At 38.7% G+C, this 24286-nt stretch overlaps 1 protein-coding gene across 1 annotated transcript; it reads left to right on the top strand.

The window, feature by feature from the left end:
- The first annotated feature begins 5175 nt into the window (after positions 1-5175).
- Positions 5176-22767, top strand: LOC122092040 (39S ribosomal protein L22, mitochondrial-like). The gene is made up of 7 exons (XM_042662333.1): positions 5176-5541; positions 11824-12004; positions 12182-12258; positions 20916-21080; positions 21662-21772; positions 21977-22043; positions 22119-22767. The coding sequence occupies exons 2-7, from the start codon at positions 11884-11886 to the stop codon at positions 22388-22390; spliced, it is 813 nt and encodes a 270-aa protein (XP_042518267.1). The 5' UTR covers positions 5176-5541; positions 11824-11883; the 3' UTR covers positions 22391-22767.
- Positions 22768-24286: the final 1519 nt, after the last annotated feature.

Raw genomic sequence — 24286 nt, 5'->3', positions numbered from 1 at the left:
CTATTTTGCAGAGTGAAGCCAAACTTTTGGTAGAAGACTGGGAAGGTGTCGTGGAATATCTGAAAGCAACAGCTCAAAAATCACCTCATGTTTGTCAGATTTTATATAATTTTCCACGTTGTCTGGTGACAGCCTGTTGATCTTCCCTCTCTTTTCCCTCTTGGTTTGGATCATTGTTCAGTATTTTCTAGGTTATTTTTTGGGATTTTGATTTCAGTTTTCTTTTTTTTTCTGAAAGTTCCATGAGCTTATTTGTTTTCCTATTTTTTGAGTTTGATTAATTGAAATGCCCATGTTTATCACTTGGTATTCTCTTTGCCTCTTGTACGCAGGAGTCGTAACCCCCTTTGATAGGCAGGAGCGTCTGGTATCTAAAATTCCCATCTAGATTAAAAAGAATTTGTTCTCCACTATAGCGGGAACCCTTTCTCTCTCTCTCTCCGTGTGTGTGTGTGGTTTTCGCGTTCTTTTAAATGTTTGCTTTCCCTTTGTCAATGGGAGTCGTTATGTGTGTCTACTTTCCTTCTCTGCTTGAGTCTTTTTGTGTGTATATGTTAGCCATTTCACCCCGTGTATGCACTTGAAAAATTACTTTTATATAAGAAAATTGTCTTGCTAAATAAGATAATACAATGGTGTTAAGTTGTTCTTGTTTATGTCTATATATTTGGCATCACGGAGTCGTTAATTGCAGCATCGTCTGGACCCTTTCGGCTACTTAAACAAGATAAGTTGGCCGTCCCTCATACTGACATTCATCGTTGAATAGAAGCATTGGTCATCCTTCCATGAAGCTGTTCGACCTGCCGTCATGCACCTTTAGGGTGTCCTTAATATAATGGGTAGCTAGCTTACCATGCCTTATGAAATCAATTTGGTTCTATGGATTTGGTTATGCAGTGCCTTTCATTCTACCATTTGGTTATAGGATACCTTTCACTGTTCTATTTGTATGTACTCTAACCAAACCATATATCCTTCATGGAAAAAAATTGTCCGCAATTCTGATCTCGTACAATTCCGTGAAATATCACCTTCAGAAGGTGACACGTGTATTGATACCAATGCAATGGTTCATATCTGATTTAAATGTCACTTCACTGATTTAATGTTTTATTAGTTGTACTAGATCTGGACCATTGTATTGGTATCAATACACGTGTCACCCCTTGAAGGTGGTATTGCACGGAATTGTACGAGATCGGAATTACAGACGATTTCAACCCATCCTTCACCCAACCCATCTTCCTTTTCTTCTCTCCTTTTAATTTTTATTTATTTTTATAAAGCATCGCATCCTATCAATATGAAGTTTCATTTTACAATTTGAAGAGTGAGGACAGCATCTTGGAAGCCAGTGTTTTGGGCCTTATTGCTCTTTCTTTCCGTTATCAGGTATAGTTTTAAATTGTTTTGAAACTGTCTTTAGCAGTTAAATCGATTTGTAAATAAAGCTAGCTTTGATGTTGGACATGATTTCCCGTTTATATTCTATAGAGCATTTTGTTTACGTCTCTCAAATCTCTATGAACTTCTTAATCCAATGATTTATCTCTCTATCCTTGTTCGATTCTGACCCACTGCAACAAGTTTTAGTTTGGATCGACTTAAGGTTTCTCCCCGCATTGCAATCTATATGTTTTTCCATATCGTCCATCAACAGATCAAAATCATCTCCCACTATTGCTTCCTTCTTTTGTAGTTCCCCCTCTCCCATTTATCTCTATTATATTTTACTATTTAATGCTTTTTATTCAGCCATCAATGGATATACTATATAAATTGTTAATATTGCAAAAGAAAGATCCAACTGATTTGGTCAATTGGTTGAAAATTTTAGATTCTTTTCTATAGATTCACGAGCCGACATGGACCTTAATTGAATTTTTATTTTTTGCTTTACGTTTAGAGAGTTGGATATGTGGAATGAGAGGTTTCCTTCTTATTGGCTAAAATTTGTTGATTTGGACCAAAGAGATTGGAACACTCTTCTTTTCTTGATTTCACAACTATTCCAAATGAATGACAGAGGTGATGGTTTTCATTATTCAATCATAAATATGCAATAAATCAAATATTGGAACCACTTAAGGTTGGTTGTGGATATTTGTCGTATCTTTTGGTGGGGATAGGGTGATAAATTGGCTATTCTTAATTGTACTTTCATTTTTCCCTAATGGAAGCATTCTATAGGCGCAAAAGAGCATGTGTTTTATTAGTTATAAAATATTATATTTCAAATTTGTATTCGTCTTCTTTCTTTGATCATGACTTTTATAATTTAAATATGGGTCTTTAACTCAATTGGTATGGAAAATTATTCCATATGTCAAGAGGATGATGGTTCGAATCCATCAAGTCCCTTATCTATATTTTCATTCTGTTTTCAAAGGTAGTGTCATAGGAATTAGTATTCCATGATATGGAGAACCAATAGCTTACAAATTTTAATCCTAATTTTAGAAGGAAGCTTTTGAGAATAAAAAATAAAAAAATCAGTACCGTTTTGAGAAGGGAAAAAATTAGTTTCTTTGTTAAACTACAATGCTCTCTCTCTCTCTCTCATATTTAGAAATTAAAATTAGTTTATTTAATAATTAAATAAAAATAGCATCTTTAGTAAAAATTCCTGACCACCACTGTAGTAAAAATTCCTGACCACCACTGTCTCTCTCTTTGGTATTAGTTTATGAATAATAGTTTATTTTTTTTCAATAAAAGTATTACTTTATTAAAGTCGCAAACTAACCAATCTCTCTCAAACTATAACATTACATCCTACCCAAAAAAAAAAAATCCCTGTTTTGGTGGAGACTTTACCCCCTAATTCAAACTCCTATTTTTTAAGGAATCTACTTTTAGTTCTCTCTCTCTCTCTCTCTCTCTCTCTCTCTCTCTCTCTCTCTCTTTTAAGTAGTATGATTTGATCTTTTTATCCTAACAATTATTATCTTTTACAGAAAAACATGGACCTTCTTGAAGAATTATAAATTTCAAAGTTGCAATACAAACGTAGGAGACTTAGATACTCTATTTTAAATAATCTCTCTTTATCTTTATAAATTTAAGTGGTTACAATCTCTCTCTCTCTCTCTCTCTGTATAATATAATATTTATCCCAAAACAATTATTATCTTTTGCAGAAAAACATGGACTTTCTTGAAGAATTATAAATCTCAAAATTGCAATACAAATGTAGGAGATTTAGATACTCTATTTTAAATAATTTTTCTCTTTATCTCTATAAATTTAAGAGGTTATAATCTCTCTCTCTCTCTCTCTGTGCGTAAGACAACACATGAAGCTTTGATTTAATCTTAGTCATTTTTGCTCTCCCACTTGCATTTGCACGTGTAGTAAAAAATACACGTGCTAATACACATGGTGGTAGTCTCATAGTTAAATATTTTCTTAAGACAAGATTATTGGGTCAGTCCATTTGAAGTAAGTTCTGCAAAACTTGGTGACCTGATTGTTCAAAGTTTGTATTTTCTGAAAACAAAATTAAACCTAATTATTCTTAATACAATAGAAAAATTCCTCAGATTAAACAATACAATTCTCATAATAGAAAGGAGATGAGAACATGAAATATAAGAAACATATACCTCATCTTCCTCTACAAAGGTCCTAAGAATGACATCAATCTCACAAATAAAATCACAAAACCAAAACCAAAACCAACATAAACACAAAACCAAAGATTGACTGAAGAACGATTAGATTTTGCATAAGCACGAAATTTAATTTTTACACTTGACGAAAATAAATGGCATGCACTATCAATTTTATTGGACTTTCAACAACCAATGATCCACTTAAACAAAAACAAAGTTTAGTTTGCGAAACATACCTTGTGGATGTGGAGTATTTGAAATTGAGAAATGTAGTGCCAGTGATCCAAGAGCAAAGGAAGCTGAAGTTGAGAAATTTTGTACTATTGTAGTTGAAAAGAAATCTGAAATTGAAATATTCTGAGCTATTGTAGTAGAAGAGTAATATGAAATTGAGAAATTCTGGGATATTGTAATAGAAAGAATTACTTCCACTTTCTCCTCCACATTTATAAAGAGAGAGAGAGAGAGAGAGAGAGAGAGAGAGAGAGAGAGAGATAATTATTATTTTTTTTATCTTCCATTTTGAGGGATTTTTTGGCCATTTGAATTTTTTTTTGATAGATGTCAATGGTTTTTTTGTCCTTTTGAAAAGTATACCAAAGACAGGGAGAGACAAAGAGAGAGAGTTTATTAATATTATTATTAATGATTACCCCCCTTTCTCCTCCACTTTTAGAGAGAGATAAGAGAATTATAGAGAGTTTATTTTTATTTTCTTTTTATCTTCCATTTTGAGGGGTGAGAGGATGAGTGACGATTTTTTTTTAAAATAATTATAGAGATTTAACTATGGAGAGAGACGGATAGAGATTTAAGGAAGAGTAATAGAAAGAATTACTTCTCCTTTCTCTTCCACGTTTAGGGGGGGAGAGAGAGAGAGTTATAGAGAGTTTATTATTATTATTATTTTCATCTTCTATTTTGAGGGGTGAGAGGATGAGTGAGATTTAAAAAAAAAATAACAATTATAGAGATTTAAATATATATATAGAGAGAATTATTATTATTATTTTTTTCATCTTCCATTTTGAGGGTTTTTTTGGTCATTTGAAATTTTTTTAATCATAGAGATTTAAATATGGAGAGAGAGAGAGAGAGACAGAGAGAGAGAGAGAGAGAGAGAGAGAGTGAATTATAATTTTTTTTTATCTCCCATTTTGAGGGGTTTTTGGGTCATAAGATTTAAGAAGAAGTATAGCAAGAATTACTTCTCCATTTCTCCTCCACGTTTAGAGAGAGAGAGAGATAATTATTATTTTTCATCAGTTTACATTTTGAGTGGTTTTTTGGTCAATTGAAAATTCTTTTGGTATTCTTTTTTATCCTTTTGAAAAAGCATACAAAAAACAAGGAGTACCTACATTTTTTTTTTGTCCTTTTGGAAAAGTATACCAAAAACAAGAAGTATGTACTTTTTAATAGTAATATGATAGTATAATATATATATATATATATTTTTTTTATAAGGTATAGAGTGGTCTAACCGATGGTCTGACCAATTCCGTATACGGTTGAAGAGTAAAACGGTAAACAGAAATTTGCCCCCTTCTTCTCAAACCTTGAACTCCCCAAATCCTCTAACCCTTTTCTCCGTCGCAGAATAATAAAACTGGGACTTGCCCCTTTTCTCCAAGTTGGACCATAGGCTCTTGCCCCCTTCTTCTCCGTCTCCGTTTACGGCGACTGGCGACTGGCGACTGGCGACTGAGGGCGATAGTCCTAATAATGTCCTAACAATCAGTACGCCCTTGCGTCCTTCCTCTTCCCATCGGTTGCTGAAAACTCAATCTAAGGCGGTTGCTGCGGCGGGAATGCGACTTACTGCTCCTTTTCTCCGGCGAGTCGCCATCTGAATCTATTGAGTTGAGATCCTGCCCCTTCTTCTTCTCCGTCTCCATTCGGCCAGCGAGTTTATCTCTTCTCTGTAAGTTTTTCTCAGAGTAAAGTGGATGCATCTCTCTCTCTCTCTCTTCTCTGTAAATTTTTGTCCCATCATTGTTAAAAGAAGTCAAGCTGGATTGGACTTAGCCATGAGTAATGCATCCCAACTTAAGCCCCTGACTATTTGCAAGGTATATTGTTTACTGGAGTGAACATTTGTGTGAGTTTGAGAAACCCAAACTCAAAAGTGTTATTGGACCTAACATCAAACCTTCTGTATCAGAAGGTAATCCCAAACCCAAAATTCGACATGAAAGAACTAAATTTGATTGGTTTCTAAATGAGAACATCTGTTTGATTAGGCTGCAAATTATCTTCACATTAAGGGCTTGTTGGATATGACGGTAGGGAATGTTGCTAGCATGATTAGGGGGAGGACTCCGGGGAAGATTCGGGAGGTTTTCAGTATTAAGAACGATTTTACTCCAGAAGAAGAAGAGGAGGAGATCTGGAAAGAGAATACCTGGGCTGTCCTGTGAGTTTTAATCTAAGAGGAATTAGGAGGTTTGAACGGAAGAGTAATTAATTACGCAGTTTTTCTTAGAAGGGACATACATCTAGAAACTGGGCACTACAATTTACTAAGGTTAATCTGTTTTTTTAGTGGGCAGGGTTACAGTTGTAGCTTTAGATTTCAAGTTTCAGTAGCTTGTTTGTTGCTTTAGTTTGTGAATTGTGTTCACATTCCACTCTAGTAATTTTCTTTACAACTGCATAAGTCCTCATGCAAATCCAGTATTTTAGTTAAAAATCTTAACTTATATTGGGTTTCTGCAATTCATTCTTTTATTGGTGTTTTTCTGATTCAAGGTGAAGCTGCGGTGCTTGCGTTCTTTTTCATTTTGCTTCCTTCGAACCTCCTCTTACCTTTTTCAGGGGTTAAACTTAATTAGTATTAGATGTAGAAATCCAGAATAATGAGAAATGATTTCAAATCGGAAAGCTAGATTGAATTTAAGTGTTCATGAAAGCATGAGAACTGCAAAAGGATATTGTTTTCAGGAAAAAAAAAACCGAACAGAAAAAAATACAAGGGGAAAAAAAAAACCCTGCCAGTCTGGTGTTGTTGACAGTCTGGGCGTAGGCAATACCAGACTGACAGGCTTCTTTCTCCTAAATACAAAATAGCAACATAAATAATTTTAGAGAACAAGAAAAAGAGTCACTGACCTGAGCTGAATCATGTAGCCATGTGCGAATGGTGAGCCCTCTGTGATCTGCAACTACCCTAGATGCCTGGATAAGAAAAACAAAAAAAGGTTTAACAGACCATGAATGCATCTTCTCGATTATTATTCTAGTAATGAGAGAGAGGCTGTGCTTGGGCCTGCTAAAAAAATTAAATATGATAGAGGAACAACTTCGATGAGTGGGAAATGATTTAGAGCATCCCTCTTATTGTCTCCATTAGTTTAATTCCCCTCACATTAGGCTATCAATCTTGGCTTTGAGCTACAAATGCATGGCAACAGACCTCTCCATCTAACATCTCACCCTCTTGATCAATACCAGGGCAGAGGCAAGCCAACACCTTCTTGCCCTCTCAGTCAACGGCAGATATGAGGCCAGCAGTCCTCTTGAACAGTGGCAATGCAAGGTTATTTGTTGTGGCAGACCCCCAGGATCTACGTTCGCATATCTAATTTTATCCAGGACCACTGACCATCGCCCTTTCCATCGGTTGCCACTTCTGTGTTGCATAGTGATGGTCTTTTCCTATATATGTATATATATATATATATATCCTATTATTGTTCTCTATGCAGTCAACTTGACTTATGAAGTCTGGTAAGATTGTTAATAGATCACTTTTCCCGAATTATTGTTTTGTAATTACTGCATTAAGCGTACATCATTTGACTGCTGGGTACATTCAGTCCGACACTTCCACCACTACCCCCCCTCTTCTCCATCAAAAATGACTTATACAGATTGAAGCAACATCCTTTAGATATCAGTTGCAATTTCACTACTGACATATTTCTATCTAAGGAGGACGTGAACTTTAACTGTTGAATAAAGTCTGAAAGAAAAATCGAGAACCGTGATCCACCTTGTTGAGTAAAAATTTAATCATTTGACTGCTGGGTACATTCAGTCCGACACTTCCACCACTACCCCCCCTCTTCTCCATCAAAAATGACTTCTACAGATTGAAGCAAGATCCTTTAGATATCAGTTGCAATTTCACTACTGACATATTTCTATCTAAGGAGGACGTGAACTTTAACTGTTGAATATGAAAGTCTCAAAGATCCACCCTGTTGAGTAAAAATTTAACGTGATATCTAAATCATCTAATATATTTAATGTGGAGGAAATCTCGAGGGTACATTGAGACCAACATCTGAGTTCTCCAGCTCATGAAATGAAGACCTAACTCCTCAGACTTCTTTCAGTTCATTGGTGGTGGCTGCCATGCGGAAGTTGCCACTAGTACCGTTGATGTAGATCCACATTATGGAAGGAAATATGAGAGGAAGAAGGGTCTAGCCTTAGTCCACCTGAGTGGCTAGGGTCCAGCCTGAGTGGCTTAGTACAAATAAGGGCCAATTGGGCCCATCGGCTAGGGGAATAATTAGTAGTTGTTTTTAATTAATTAGTGGGCCATTGGGCCCATCGAGTTGAGTAAGTGGTATGTTGAGTCCAAATTGTCTTAGGACTCTATTTGTTTTCCACATAGGTGGGCCATTGGGCCCATCGAGTTGAGGAAGTGGTATGTCGAGTCTAAATTGTCTTAGGACTCTATTTGTTTTCCACATAGGTTTATTATTCCTAGTCCAATTTTGAATTCCTAGTTGTAGTAGGAGTGTCTAGTCCTATTGGGAAGCTAGCTCATAGTTGAAGTAGGAGTATCTAGTCTTATTGGGAAACTAGCTCCTAGTAGTAGTTTGATTGCTATTCTGCCCTCTATAAATAGAAGAGTCTATGTACTCATAATTTCATATTTGAATAAAGAATAATTGTAGTCAATTGCTTAGAACAGCCGAGATAGCTGTGGGTGAGAAGCCCGGGCCGAGACAGCCGCTCCTCCCCCACTTTTCCCTTTGTTTCTTCTTGTTTAAAACTTTCTATTTTATCCTAAAGTTAATGCTGTTGAAGTATACGACTATTGTGAGTATTCAGAAGTTTAGATCTGTCCAAGTTACAAACCAGATTTGATTCTCTCTCCTGAAGCCTGCGATTATTTCTCCTAGGTCAGAAAATCAAGAAAGCTTGTAACTTCACAACCAGCCGTCAGAATCCTCTCAACTTTGGGGGTTTTTGTACCCTCCCTACGGACTATCTACACCCAAGAGTGCAGCTCAATCGGACTCCTACAGACCTGGCCGCACCTCTCTCTCTCTAGCTCTATAGCAGGTCTTTCTCTCTCCTATCGGGTTGTGTTTTGGGTTGGTTTTGATCCTATATGGGTATTGTATCCTTGGGGGTTTATTTGATGGTTTTATTTCTTTGTTTCCTGGTCCTATTTGTATTGTTTGGGGTTATAAATTGCTGGGTTAGTTTCTTGTAATCTACTCCTGCATTAACCGTCCATCTCTATATGCATTTTGAAGAGCTTTAAAATTTGTCTATCCTCCCAAAACGATTGAGAGAGAGACTTTCCTGATTACTCCAATGATTGTAGCGAAAGGGAGAGAAACAGGGTAATGAAGGGAGGTGAAGGGTTTGCAACTGGGCGGAACACAGGGTTATAACACTAGGAATCAGGGACAAAATCGGCAAGTTCCTATCTGATTCGGATAAGAATCGGTCTCAAACACCACTAGATTGGCATCTACAATCAGTAGTCTTGATAGTAATGATATAGGGATTAGCTTTACGTTAGATCCTTCCCTGTATTGGGGTTGGCTCATTTCTGCAAGGTTCAAGAAAACCGAAATATTTCATGAAACCACTGAATTTCAGTAGAAACTCTGCACATTTCAGTGGTTGGTTTTTTGTTTGACCATGTTGATGGTCGTATAGTCATATTTTGGCCTGAAACTTCATGGAGATCTTAATTAAGCATCCTTAAAAAATAATGGAGCCATTAAATTGTTACAAAACACACTCAATGTATTTCGTACCATAGGTTGGCAGGATGTATATTTCTTAAAAAAATCCAAAGGGCTGGAGTTGTAATATCAGGTTTAGTCGAATTCTGTCTAATGGGTCGAAATAGAGACCCATTTTGACTCTGATTTGGTTTTAAATAAAAGAATGTACGGTTTTGGAGGCATCTAGAGTGTTTTTTAATCGACATATTCCCCTCAAACTTAAAAGAAAGTTCTACAGGATGGTCGTAAGATTGGCTATATTGTATGGGGCGGAATGTTAGGCAGCCAAGAAGCGTAACATAAATAAGTTGAGTGCAGCAGAGATGCGGATGTTGAGATGGATGTGCGGTAAAACTAAGAGAGATAGAGTGAAGAATGACATCATAAGGGCTAAGTTGGGAGTGCCCTTGATTCAAGACAAGCTTCGAGAATGCCGCTTAAGGTGGTAGTGTTCAAAGGAGGCCGTGGAATGCTCCAGTACGGAGGAGTGATCAGATCCTGTTGGAAGGAGCTAGAAGAGCTTAGGGCCAGGCCTAAAATGGCCATTGATGAGTTGGTAAGGAAAAGACATGTAGAAGCTTGGTCTTGACCTTAGTATGACATCAAACAGAGCTGTTTGGAGGGCAAAGATCCGTGTTGCAGACTGCGTTCAGGTGGGATGACCCGGAGGTGTTGCATTGCCGATCCTTCCCCCCTTTCCTCTCTTCCTCCTTTTATCTTTTCCTCTGACAGATCCATGTAGCCGACTCCATTTAGCTGGGAAAAGGCTGCGTCGTTGTTGTTGTTGCTGTTGTTTATGATGTACCGTTTCAGCGATACAAAACTGAAATGCCAAAACGGTATGAAATATCGACCGAAACTGGAAAGTTTCGGTTGGAACATTGCATGCCTATAGAATTGCATGCAGTTTCATTTCAATTAAGGTCAAACCAAAAAATATCTCATGAGATTTGGGTAAAAAACAACTGAATTCACGTACCATGGACCATGGTTTCTGGTTTTATCCCTTTTTGTATCATTAGTGCATTTCTCATTTTTCTCTTCTTTTTGGTGAAGCAATTTTTTTCTGGTGCACTTAAATTCATTATTCATTTGGGAGAAAAAAAAAGTTGCAGAAATGTCATCAACTGACCAAATTTCTGAAGTTTGTGATTTGAATGAATTAATATTTGGCGGATAATTTGAATTTCCAAAATTATGTTCTGCCTTTTCCCAATCATTTTCTCAAGGACTTTAGTTTACCTGTTAAGTTTCCTTCCCGTGTTGTCTATTCTGTGCACTACATACTCGTGTCTAGTAAGTACATATCATCTCAAATAAGAGCTTTTGCCAGTTGTTGGACTCATATTGACACTTTATTCTGGTACAAGAGCCAATATGTTGACATATGCTGCCAATGATGATTTAAAATGTAAAGTCTGTTAAGGTTTGCCTGCATGCTTTAAATTCCTTCCTTCTGGTTCATAAAGAGAATATATGGACGGGCTTTTATGTTATTTTGCAACTTGTGGGTGTTGCTTTTAAATGCTATGGTCTAGTTTTTTTTTTCTGAAATTATTTTTATAAAGCATATTGTCTAGTACAGACAACTGTTCTTCATAAGATTTTCTTGTGACAGCTGGGGTGTTTCATATTTTATAATTTGGTAAAAATATGTTTGTGCTAAAAAAACATTTCTTATGCTTTCAAATAAAGCAAATCCGATTGCTGCTTAACTGATATTCAGTGGGGTCCTTGTATTTGCATGGGAAAGAAAGAACTATCATAATTGCTACTTAACAGATAGTCTTTGTGGTCCTCAAATATGCATGGGGGAAGAAAGAACTCCATGTTTCCTCCTTGTCAAGAAATATATGATTCCTTTTCAATTTCACCTTGGAGGTGGAAGGGGGGGGGGGGTTTGATTGCAATGTAGGTGATAGTGAATGGCATTAGTGTGGAAATCAACCCTTACCCTGTGCATCAGTGTCTGTGTTTTTCACAAACTAGGCAAAGAACCACTTGGCGTCATGTATTTTACATGTGATGGTTTCTCAGGCAACAATTGGGCTCAATAATTGTGATGCACAGTATTAGTTGTTTGTTCCAACTGCTAATATGATTCCATTTCCTTTGCCCTTTTTCTTTTGAGGTCATTTGTTTTTCTTTTGGTTGAAGGTGGTGTATGATATGCCGTTTATTGTTTTATATTTTATTGCTATCTGACTGTTTCCCTCATCCAATAGGTGGTCTGACCCTGCTTTGCTAGGCTTGTTGAGAGAGGATTTCCTTAAGCTTCTGTAGTCATGATGAGGTGGCAGAGGCATTTACAGTCTATACTTAGTCACGTTGGCAGAAGAGAGGCCCAAATTGAGAGTGCATCCTCAAATTTATCTAGTGCTCGTAAAATTTCCTCTTATTTACTAGGTAGATTAATCTGAACTCTTTGTCGTAAAGCATACTAGAATTTCTTATGCTAATGTTCATGTCACTGGAGAGTGTTAAAAAAAAGTCAATGAGTGGGAGATTCTTCTCATGCATACCAGGATATCTGTTCATTAGGTATTGAAATATGGTAGTTGAGTAAGTGGACTTTTTTTGCAGGTGAATTTCCATATCAACCGAGAACACTACCATGCACAACTATTCCAAGACCACTTCATCAATACTTCCAACAGTTGGTAATGATAGCACGTTTCTTCCGTATTGAGATTTGCATGGTTAATTTAACCATGCTACTATTTTCTATCTTCTCTTCTTACTAATCTTGTATAAAATCATTTCAAATCTTAGTGCTGCATTTGATAAATGATATCATTAATGTTTTGCGAGGAGAACATACCATATGCATGAGGTTTATCTTTCTCAGGGATCCTTCCTCCCCCGGGTGTCTGTCCACTAAAGTTGTAACTTACACGAACTATCAATCAATTGCAACTTCTTGATTGAGGAAAAGCCCAAAGCAGACAAAGGGGAGTCTGGGTCACCTTCTTGTTCTGAGAGAGTAACTACTTTCCTGCAATGGTGGTGAGCTGCTGCGTGGAAAACCCATGACAGGCAACCTTCTCATTCTAATCTGTCTTTTTTCTTTTTTAAATTCAATGAGGTGGGACTTGCACATTCTTTATTAATTTATTCATAGTTATCTTATTACCCCTTCACTGCATAAGGAAGCTGATCGCCATCCTTCCTCGAGTCTGCTCTCATCTTATTACGACTACTTCTTCGTATGAACACCACCTTTACCTTTTTCTTCACAAAAGGCACCCTCCATCACCTGCGTCGCAACACTACCTAATGCAGGAGTAGATTACAAGAAACTACCCCAGCAATTTATAACCCCAAACAATACAAATAGGACTAGGAAACAAAGAAATAAGACCTTCAAATAAACCTCCAAGGATACAATATCCATATAGGAGCAAAACCAGCCAAAAACACAACCCGATAGGAGAGAGAGAGACCTGCTATAGAGCTAGAGAGAGAGGTGCGGCCAAGTCTGTAGGAGTCCGATTGAGCTGCACTCTTGGGCGTAGATGGTCCCTAGGGAGGGTACAAAAACCCCCAAAGTTGAGAGGATTCTGACGGCTGATTGTGAAGTTACAAGCTTTCTTGATTTTCTGACCTAGGAGAAATAATCGCAGGCTTCAGGAGAGAGAATCAAATCTGGTTTGTAACTTGGACAGATCTGAACTTCTGAATATTCACAACAGTCGTATACTTCAACAGCAGTAACTTTAGGATAAAATAGAAAGCTTTAACCAAGAAGAAACAAAGGGAAAAGTGGGGGAGGAGCGGCTGTCTCGGCCCGGGCTTCTCACCCACAGCTATCCCGGCTGTTCTAAGCAATTGATTGCAATTATTCTTATTCAAATCTCCAATTATGAGTACATAGGCTCCTCTATTTATAGAGGGCAGAATAGCAATCAAACTACTACTAGGAGCTAGTTTCCCAATAGGACTAGACACTCCTACTTCAACTAGGAGCTAGTTTCCCAATAGGACTAGACATTCCTACTACAACTAGAAATTCAAAATTGGACTAGGAATAATAAACCTATGTGGAAAATAAATAGAGTACTAAGACAATTTGGACTCGACATACCACTTACTCAACTTGATGGGCCCAATGACCCACTAATTAATTAAAAACAACTACTAATTATTCCCCTAGCCGATGGGCCCAATTGGCCCTTATTTGTACTTAGCCACTCAGGTGGACCAAGTAGGGGTTTGGCTGGCTTCTTGGCTGGACCCTAGCCACTTAGGTGGACTAAGGTTGGACCCTTCTTCCTCTCATATTTCCTTCCATAATGTGGATCTACATCAGCTCCCCCTTTCTTAGAATCATTCAACTCCGATAAATGGGTAAGGGACATGTAGTGCTCATAGAGGTCTGTGTCAAGGCGTTGAAAATCATCGGCATGGATCCAAGTACAGTCCTCTCGTGGTCGACCTTTCCATTTAATGAGGAAGGAGTAGTACCCTTTGCCCCCACGAACTGTGGTGAACTTCTTGTCGAGAACATCTTCGATGACATCATCTTTAGGGTTTGCAAATTGAGGAAGTTTGAGGGTGTGTTCAGTATCACTGTCATCAGAATGGTGTCCCAAATATATCGTCAGATTAGCTACATTGAAGACATTGTTGATCTTCAGAGTAGGAGGTAGCTCTAGCATGTAAGCATTAGTGCCAATGCGCTTCAAGACCTTATAGGGAGTTCCGAGGATGGAGCTTGTGCACTGTACTAGGAGGAAACCTCTTAGGTGGAATTCGAACCATTACCAAATCACGAGGCTGAAATTCCACGTAGCGACATGTCGATTGGCAGTTGCTTGGTATCCGTCATTGCTAACAGCGATGCAACGACGAACATCAACATGTACCTCCATGATGTGTCTAAGGAACTCATCGGCTTCTACACTAATACGGGCCTGAGGTGGCAAAGGTACCAAGTCAACCGGTCGTTGAGGCTGCAGTCCAAGGACAATCTCAAATGGTGTACGACCTGTGGTGCGGTTGACGGAACTATTATAGGCGAATCAGCAATATACAATATAGATGGCCAAGTCTTTTCATAGTCTCGGACTAGACATCGGAGTAAGTTGCCAAGACTTCTGTTCACCACTTCCGTTTGTCTGCCTGTCTGAGGATGGAATGCAGTGGAAAACTTGAGTTAGTATTTGTTTTCAGCCATAGAGTCTTCCAGAAGTAGCTCATGAACTTGACATCCCTATCTGAAACAATTGTCTGTGGTAGACCATGTATGCGCACTATCTCTTTGAAAAAGAGTTTGGCCAAGTGACTTGCATCAAGAGTCTTCTTACACGGGATGAAGTGTGCCATCTTGGAGAAACGATCTACTACCACAAATATGGAATCATACCTTTCCCGTGTAGGTGGTAAGCCTAGGACAAAATCCATGTTTATGTCTTGCCAAGGTGCATGTGGAATGGGCAACGGTGTGTACAATCCTGTATTCTTCTTTTCTCCTTTAGCAAGTTGGCAAGTGTGGCATCTCTGTATCACATGTTGCACATCATTTAAGAGTTGAGGCCAAAAGTATAAGTCTTTCATCATGGAATATGTTTTGTCCTTGCCAAAGTGTCCACCCATTCCTCCTCCATGTAGCTCTCGAATCAAGTGATGTCTCAAAGAGGTGTTTGGGATGCAAAGGCGAGTGCCTTTGAAAAGATACCCTTCATGTATAGCAAATTTGTCATCCCGTCCTCCTTGTAGGTTGTTGAATACTTCTGAAAAATCAGCATCACTAATGTACTCCTCTTTAATGTGTTCTACTCCTGCACTTTGTACTGTGAAGGTGTTCATCATCATCACCTTTTGACTAAGTGCATCAGCCACTTGATTCTCCTTCCCAGCTTTGTACTTGAGAGCAAATATGTATCTTTGCAAGTATGAGATCCATTTAGCGCGCCGATCACTAATGGTCTTTTGTGAGTGCAAGTAGTTGAGTGCTTCATGATCCGAATAGAGCACAAACTCTTTGCCAATTAAGTAATGCCTCCAATGCTTGAGGATTTGAACAATGACATAGAGTTCTAAATCATAGGTAGAATACCTTCTTTTTGCATCATTCAACTTTTCACTGTAGAAGGCAATCGGATGGCTCTCTTGCATAAACACTCCTCCTATCCCAACATGGGATGCATTAATAGCCACTTCAAACGTAAGATCAAAATTGGGTAGTCTAAGCACTGGTGCTTCTATCATCTTTTGTTTGATCAAGTTGAAAGCTTTAGTGGCTGCCGGAGTCTATTGAAATGGGACTTTTCCCCTTTTTGTGCATTCTGTAATTGGGGCTACAACGGTGCTGAAATTCCGGATGAATCGTCGGTAAAATGAAGCAAGATCGTGAAAGCTACGAACCTCGGTCAAGGTCTTTGGAATAGGCCAATCAACGACACTTTTTACCTTCTCCGGATCAGCTTCTATGCCTTGTGAAGACACAATAAAACCAAGGAAGATGACCTTGGGCAGCATAAATGAACATTTCTTCAAGTTGATGTATAACTTTTCTGCCCGTAGTACTCTCATGACACGTCTCAGATGCTCCAAGTGTTCATTTTGTGCTTTGCTGTATATTAGTATGTCATCAAAGTACACTACGAGAAATTTACCGATGAAGGGTCGTAGTACATGTGTCATCACTCTCATGAAAATGCTAGGTGCCTTGGTGAGGCCAAAAGGCATAACCTTTCACTCATACAGGCCTTCTTTTGTTTTGAAGGCTGTTTTCCATTCATCCCCTGGACGGATTCGAATTTGATGGTAGCCACTTCGTAGATCAATCTTTGAAAAGATGGAGGCTTCTGTCAACATGTCAAGCATATCATCCAAACGAGGAATAGGAAATCTGTACTTTACCATGATTTTGTTAATGGCCCGGCTGTCAAGGCACATACGCCATGATCCGTCTTTCTTTGGTGTCAATAGGGCTGGTACTGCACATGGACTCATGCTCTCAACCAAGAACCCTTTCTTTAATAAATCATCCACTTGTCTCTTGAGCTCGGCATGCTCTGTAGGACTGAGACGGTAAGTGGGCAGATTAGGGAGTACTGACCTAGGCACAAGGTCAATGGCATGCTGAATATCCCTCATCGGTGGTAGTTTATTAGGCAATTCCTCTGGCACCAAATCTGAAAAATCAACAAGTAACTCTTTGATTTGTGGGGGATGTTTGACCACTATCACTGGTTCAGCAGCGTTGGTAACAAGAGCTATGATTAGGCCGGTTTCTTCACCAAGGGTCAGGAATTCTCTATGGGGCAGCACGCATAGCTTGTTGTCCACAGTGTTCTTCTTGCTGAAATTTTCTTTGCATGGTTGCTTATTTTGCTTAGTGGTTGTTTTGGAAGAGGTCTTAGCAACATTCTTTAAGACATGTTGTCTCCTTAGTTGGGCAGCCCTTAACTTGTCTTTTACTTGAGGTATGTTGAGTGGGTTTAGAATGAATGGTTTTCCTTTGTGATCGAAGATGCATTGGTTCTTAGTACCTCCCACTAGCACATTGTTGTCATATAACCAAGGCCTTCCAAGTAATCAGTGAGGACCATGGGGATGACATCACACCATATACTTTCTTCATAATCTGAGACCTTCAATGGGACTGAACACCGTTGAGTTACAACCATGGTGTTGCTGTCTAGAAGATATACCTTATATGGCTATGGATGAGATTTAGTCTTAAGCTTTCCATCAATGACAAAGGCTTGAGATACCACATTCACACAACTTCCACTGTCCACAATCACTTGAGCTTTGTGAGGTCCACTAGACATTAAGGTGTAGAAGATATTGTGCCTCCTCCAGTCTTCACCCTTAGTTTCAGACACTATAATTCTTGCAACCACATTGACATAAGCATGAGGATCATCATTCTCTGGTGTAAGCTCATCTTCCAGTTCATCCTCCTCTCCTTCAACTGCAACATTAACAGTCCAATCGTCATCTTGAGGTTCGTGGATTTGTAAATCCGGATTGGATTCTATGGCACTGATGACAGAGTTGGATCGTCCCCGCTTAGGGCAGAATTTTGCCGTGTGTCCAGTCTTTCCACAACCGTAGCATGTCACAGATCCACACTCCCTTCCCATTGGAGCCTTCCCTTTATCCTGTGTATCTTGTGGAGCTCGGGTAGGAAATCCAGTGGGTTTGGTTGGTACTTAAGGCTTTTTGTTGTCAGTTGACTGGATGTACCTTCTGGAGGTTGTTTTGATCAGATCCTCTGCTTCTAGTGATTTGTCAAAACAAGTGCTTAAGGAGGGTATCTCGATCACGGCAAGCTTCTCACGAATATCATACCTTAACCCTAGTTTGAAACTGGATATGAGCAGTTCTTCATCTTTTTTATGGGCACCTGTTCGTGAAAGCAGTTCATTAAAACGATCAATATAATCTCCTACAGTCATAGTACCTTGCCTGAGAGTATTCAGCATGTCGTAGAGTTGACGTCGGTAGGTGGGTGGCAAGAATCTATCATTAAGGATAAATTTGAAGTCTTCCCAATTGTGATGTATCTGACGACTGTGGATCAGCCTATTCTCTTCATTCCTCCACCAGTCCTTAGCTCCACCAATTAACTTAGTGACAATTAATTGAACTTTCCTTTCTTCAGGTATACGGTACCATCGGAAGTAGTCATCAAAGGAAGTTACCCAATCCTGGTAGTAGAGGGGATCGTGCCTCCCATTGTACTCTTTCAATTCTAACTTGACCTTGTACGTATCGTCAGGCTGATAAAGTTGATTGTCATACTCATCATACTCATCATTCTGAGCTGGGACATTCCTTCTAGGTTGCATAGTGACTCTTCTGGGAACATTACCAATGCAATTAATAGCAGGTTGAACATTAGTTTGGGCAATAGTTGGTTGGGTGTTAGAGTGGGCAGCAATACTCTCTTTTAGGTCAGCCAACTGTTGGTCATGTCCATCCAACCTCGTAGACAAGGCTTGGATTGCTTTCATCACATCTCGAAGGGTGGGTTGGGGTTCTTCTGTCTGAGCCATAGCTCTGATACTACTTAATGCAGGAGTAGATTACAAGAAACTACCACAGCAATTTATAACCCCAAACAATACAAATAGGATTAGGAAACAAAGAAATAAGACATTCAAATAAACCTCCAAGGATACAATACCCATATAGGAGCAAAACCAGCCCAAAACACAACCCGATAGGAGAGAGAAAGACCTGCTATAGAGCTGAAGAGAGAGAGGTGCGGCCAGGTCTGTAGGAGTCCGATTGAGCTGCGCTCTTGGGAGTAGATAGTCCCTAGGGAGGGTACAAAAACCCCCAAAGTTGAGAGGATTCTGACGGCTGATTGTGAAGTTACAAGCTTTTTTGATTTTCTGACCTAGGAGAAATAATCGCAGGCTTCAGGAGAGAGAATCAAATCTGGTTTGTAACTTGGACAGATCTGAACTTCTGAATATTCACAACAGTCGTATACTTCAACAGTAGTAACTTTAAGATAAAATAGACAGCTTTAACCAAGAAGAAACAAAGGGAAAAGTGGAGGAGGAGCGGCTGTCTCGGCCCGGGCTTCTCACCCACAATTATCCCGGTTGTTCTAAGCAATTGACTGCAATTATTCTTTATTCAAATCTGAAATTATGAGTACATAGGCTCCTCTATTTATAGAGGGTAGAATAGCAATCAAACTACTACTAGGAGCTAGTTTCCCAATAGGACTAGACACTCCTACTTCAACTAGGAGCTAATTTCCCAATAGGACTAGACACTCCTACTACAACTAGGAATTCAAAATTGGACTATGAATAATAAGCCTATGTGGAAAACAAATAGAGTACTAAGACAATTTGGATTCGACATACCACTTACTCAACTCGATGGGCCCAATGGCCCACTAATTAATTAAAAACAACTACTAATTATTCCCCTAGCCAATGGGCCCAATTGGCCCTTATTTGTACTTAGCCACTCAGGTGGACCCCTAGCCACTTAGGTGGACTAAGGCTGGACCCTTCTTCCTCTCATATTTCCTTCCATAATGTGGATCTACATCACTACCCCATCCCATTCCATCTTCTTCCCTTCCCTTTGTTCTGCCCCCAACCCCACAGCCCATCCCTCCCCTATCACCGCCGCTTCCCTTCCCTTTCCTTCCCTCCTCTCTGTTACACCTCCAACCTCCTACCTCCCCTGAAAACCCTCCTCACCCCTGCTGCTGCCCTGCTGCACTGTGTCAACCCCCAGCCCTGTGGACTCCAGTCCATACTGATTGATTCCTTTTCTTTCTACCCCTTGCCACCCACACTTTGCTACCGGCAAGAAGAAAGATAAGCGGGTATAGGCTGCTTTTGATGTTGGTCTGGCGTAGCCAGTAGGCTAGTTGGTTTCTTATGTCTGTTTACTCTTTCACCTTGGATCGATCTCACCAGAAGAGCTTCCGACCTCCCATACCTCAGGTGATGCACTTAAGTCTGGAGAGTGGAAAAAAGGGGAACCAAATTATTGATTAGGTTTAATTTTTTCATTTCTTTGTTTGAAGAAACCTGAAACATTCAGTGTTATTAGTGCTGAATAAGTTTAGTAAGACAAGTCTTAGTGGGCTGCAGAAAATCTTTGCCTAGTTTCAATGTTCACACAGGTCTAATTTTTGAAATAATGAAGCACAACCACTCTAAACAGAACTGGAATACTGAAACTTAAAAAAAATAAGGGTTGGGGGGGGCAGGGAGTGAGGGAAATCTTCTAAATGGACCCTAGTGAGCGATATTGCAGAAAATGTTCGGGGGGTTGGAACAGAGGGGTGGAACGACAGCAATGGGTGTGCTCTGGAGTCCATGGGGCTGGGGGTCGACACACTGCAGCAGGGCAGCAGAGGTGGGGTGGAGGATTTGAGGTGGAACAGAGGGAAGGGAAGAAATAAGGTGGGATGGGATGGGATGGGGTGGGGTTTGGTTGTGACGAAGGTGAGAGTGGGTGAAGGAGAAGTAGGAGGTGGTTTTCACAGGAAGAAGAAGAGAGTGGGACCCACTTAGTTGTGGATAAAAAAAGGGGCTTTCAAGGAAAAGGTTGCTGATATCTTTCTTGCCACATGTTGGCTCTCCAAGGTTGCAGGAGAGTAGATGGATCTGGACTTGACATAGGGTACATTTATATATATCATAGCAAATGGGTTTTCATCAGCCTCATTTACTTTTCTTGTGTTATGTTACCTGTCTTATGAACATGTGGAATACATTTCTATATCCATTTATACTTTGGTGTTAAGATTGATTTTTTTTCTTGAAATTCCGTTACGTAGGTGTTAAGATTGTTTTTTTTTGGTCTATTGTTGTTGTTGCAGGGCATCACAAGTTCAAGGAAATTACTTGCAGATTCATCATCTGATATAACTCCCATTTCTTCTCCATTGATACCCATTTCAGCTCCCAACAGTGGAAAAACTGAAACCCAGGCTGTTGTGTCTAAGCCTTCAAAAGTTCAAGCAGTTTTAAAGGGCATTAAACAGGTGTTACAGATACCACTAGTTGCATCTTTTTTCTTATAAATTATGTAGAAGACAAGTTATTAGATCCACATCTGTGTTTTGCAAGCTAAATGAAGTTGAAATTCCAAAGTCTTATCAAACTTTTGTATTTCTATTAATAAAGAAACTTTTTTGGGCAAGTAATAAATCCATCAATCACTATTTGGATAATTTCTTTCTATTGATTTTATTCTCATATGCCTTTTTCACTCATTGAAGATCCAAAAAGAGAGATTTTCCTTTTCCAATAGTATTCTCCCCTGATAAGTTTGACCTTCATGAGCGTTACCTTGACTGTGCAAGCAATCTCACTTTTTATTCCTTCTGAGTTACTTTTAGAGGATTGTTTATCACCTCTTCAATTTTTGGGCTACCTTTCACTGGAAGCTCTTGATAGTTTTCACTTTAGATTGATGTTGATAATCTGAACCATGAACATACACATTTCTTTTTGAATCTTTCTATAGCGTAGAAGATTAAAATAGATCAGATAATTATAGACCAGATATGATCTTTGCTTTATATGCTTATCTGATTGCTTCTGACGTGCACTGTGGTTTCAGAGTCCCAAGAAGGTGAATTTGGTGGCTGCATTGGTTCGTGGCATGCGTGTTGAAGATGCATTGTTGCAGTTGCAAGTAACAGTAAAACGTGCTGTAAAGACTGTCCATCAGGTGGTGACATTATCTCACATTGTTATTAGCACCGGAACATCAGACTTACAGACTACATGCTATTGACTTACTCTTCTTCCCAAGAATTGTTTTCAATCTTTGGGGATGGGGTCTGATTACAATATTTTTCCCCTTGTGCTCCTTTGCAAGCTTCCTTCATTCTCCCTCAGTAGACCTTCTGTAACATTATTTTTTATGGCATAGGTTATTCACTCAGCCCGTGCAAATGCTACCCATAACCACGGGTTGGATCCAGATCGTCTTCTTGTTGGTAAATATTAACTGATCCAAATGTTCTTCGATTAACATTGCACTACAAAACTGATTTTTATGTGTCTTCTTACAGCTGAGGCATTTGTTGGGAAGGGATTCTTTAAAAAGAGAGTGTCATACCATTCCAAAGGGAGATCTGGAATTAAAGTCAGACCAGAGTGTAGGTTGACAGTGGTAGTGAGGGAAATGACCCCTGAAGAGGAGGCTGAGATAGCCAGACTGAGAGTCAGCAATTTCCGCAAACTCTCGAAGAGGGAAAGTCGGCTTGTACCACATAAACTTATTGAGACCACTCCAATATGGAACCGCAAAAGCAAAGCTAGTAAAACAAGTGTTATGGAATGAACAGGGGGTTAACCTTCCTGAGTTTTATGCCCGAGTGGAAAATAATGGGTTTTACTTGATTTCATGGTTGTTTGAATTTCAGGTTCAAATATGAAGAGAGATTATTTGCAGGGCTTCTCTTTCCAACTTTTTTCACATTTTCCATTGTAACAGAACTTATGGCCGAGGTTCAAACTAAAATATCAGCTGATATTAGACTGAAGTGGCATCTGCACCACTCATATGCAGCTAGAAGCATTTTTAGACTCTTGTAATTTTTTTTGTTTAATTTACTTTAAAGTTTGTGTTTTACCTGCTGAAGTCAAGTACCGTAGTGTGACTCAGGTTCAATCATGTTTGATGCGTTCCCAAAATGAAATCAAACTCCTTATTTCCCAGATCTCAATCCATTAACCCCCCTTCCCTTTTCGCTTCATTTGCTCTTGTTTTCTTATATTCCAACTGCAGATGATGAGAATATCACCGCTAAAACTTGTGCAATGCATGATCTTTTTTAAAGCCCCTAACGTTGTCTTCCCATAATTGCTATGTTGTTTGCCTTAGAATTGGATGATTCTTGAATTAGAGCTAAACATATACGTCGTGGTGCCAATTCTAATTCTTGGCTTGAAGCGAAACTTAAAATTGACACCAAAATGTGGCAGTTCTCATACCTCATCAGGAGGCTGAAGCTACCTTGTCATTTTGAGTACACAAACGCAGTTTCATCAGGTTTTGGGTTTTTATTATTTTTTATTATTTTTTTTTTTTTGAGGATTTTAAATCTAGAGTTTTGGATTTTATAATTTAGGTACTTGGAATTTACCTCAAGTTCAATATATAGTTTCTTGCAAGATATCTTTAATTCAGCTAAGGTGAACTCCCTTCCCCTATTAGGTGAAGTAGATAAATGTGTTTGGAGACTCAGTCTAGTGGAGATCACATATCGCAGTTTTCTATTTTTTTTTGAAGATTGCCTTTGATAGAAATTATAGGAGGATATGAAATTATTCCATAGATATTCACACAAATGTTGAGGCATTTCAGGCCTTTAATGAATTCGATCTCTTGGAAAATATCTCATTGTTATAGAGAGGCCAACGCTTCTATGATACTTTATTGGCAGCCAGACAAAGATCTAGTTCGCCTTGGTCTATTTATCCATCATCTGTTATGCATGATGTTACATGGGATGTTCAAGGGAGGTCAAGATCTAGATTTCTTCATTAATTAGAACTTCTATTAGTTTGGGTTATCTTCTTTGCTAATGATTGAAATTGACTGAACTGATATACATTCTTTCTCAGGGGACCATGCCCTCGGGAGAAAGTAGTGATGATTGCCTCTCAAATTATTCAATTCATATTTTGTATTTGTATGTCTTTTGGTCTGTCAATGTTAATCTTGTATTTTCTTTTTCATTTATTTTTATTATATTCTTTTCTGATCTTTAACACAACAACAAAAATAAGTATAAAACAATGTCATCATAATATCATGTGTCTATAAATTTTTTTTTTTGGGGGGAGGGGTGGGGCTGGTTTTCTTTATCTTCTGCTTTACTGATAGCAGTAGCATATGGTAGTTTTATTTATCATGTTGTAAAGTAGTTAATTAGTGCCATATGCTTTTATGTATACTATGTTTTGTAGCACAAGTCAAATCTTCACCGCCGACTTTATTGACTTCTTCTTCTTCTTATTATTATTATTTATTTATTTATTTTTTAATTAAATCATGGCGTGTCTTCTTTTATCGTATTTATTATCTGATAAAAATACCATATAAACGAAGATCAATTTAACATGGTGGATTGGGGTGCCTACCATCTCCCCTGGTTCGCAACTTGATTTGAACCCGACCGCATTGCTATATATATATATATATATATTGGTTCTATGACCCAATCTATGTGGT

This window comes from Macadamia integrifolia, chromosome 10, assembly GCF_013358625.1.
Source record: "Macadamia integrifolia cultivar HAES 741 chromosome 10, SCU_Mint_v3, whole genome shotgun sequence".
NCBI classification, from domain to species: Eukaryota; Viridiplantae; Streptophyta; class Magnoliopsida; order Proteales; family Proteaceae; genus Macadamia; species Macadamia integrifolia.
The sequence above is the reverse complement of the archived record's forward strand: the minus strand, read 5'-3'. Positions and strand labels throughout refer to the sequence as shown.

What these genes read in the sequence shown, in the direction of transcription:
- LOC122092040 (XM_042662333.1), top strand. Translation starts at nt 11,884, where the DNA reads ATGATGAGGTGGCAGAGGCATTTACAGTCTATACTTAGTCACGTTGGC. An exon ending in AATTTCCTCTTATTTACTAG is followed by an intron (nt 12,005 to 12,181) that starts GTAGATTAATCT and finishes CTTTTTTTGCAG; the next exon opens with GTGAATTTCCATATCAACCG. An exon ending in TCCAGATCGTCTTCTTGTTG is followed by an intron (nt 22,044 to 22,118) that starts GTAAATATTAAC and finishes GTCTTCTTACAG; the next exon opens with CTGAGGCATTTGTTGGGAAG.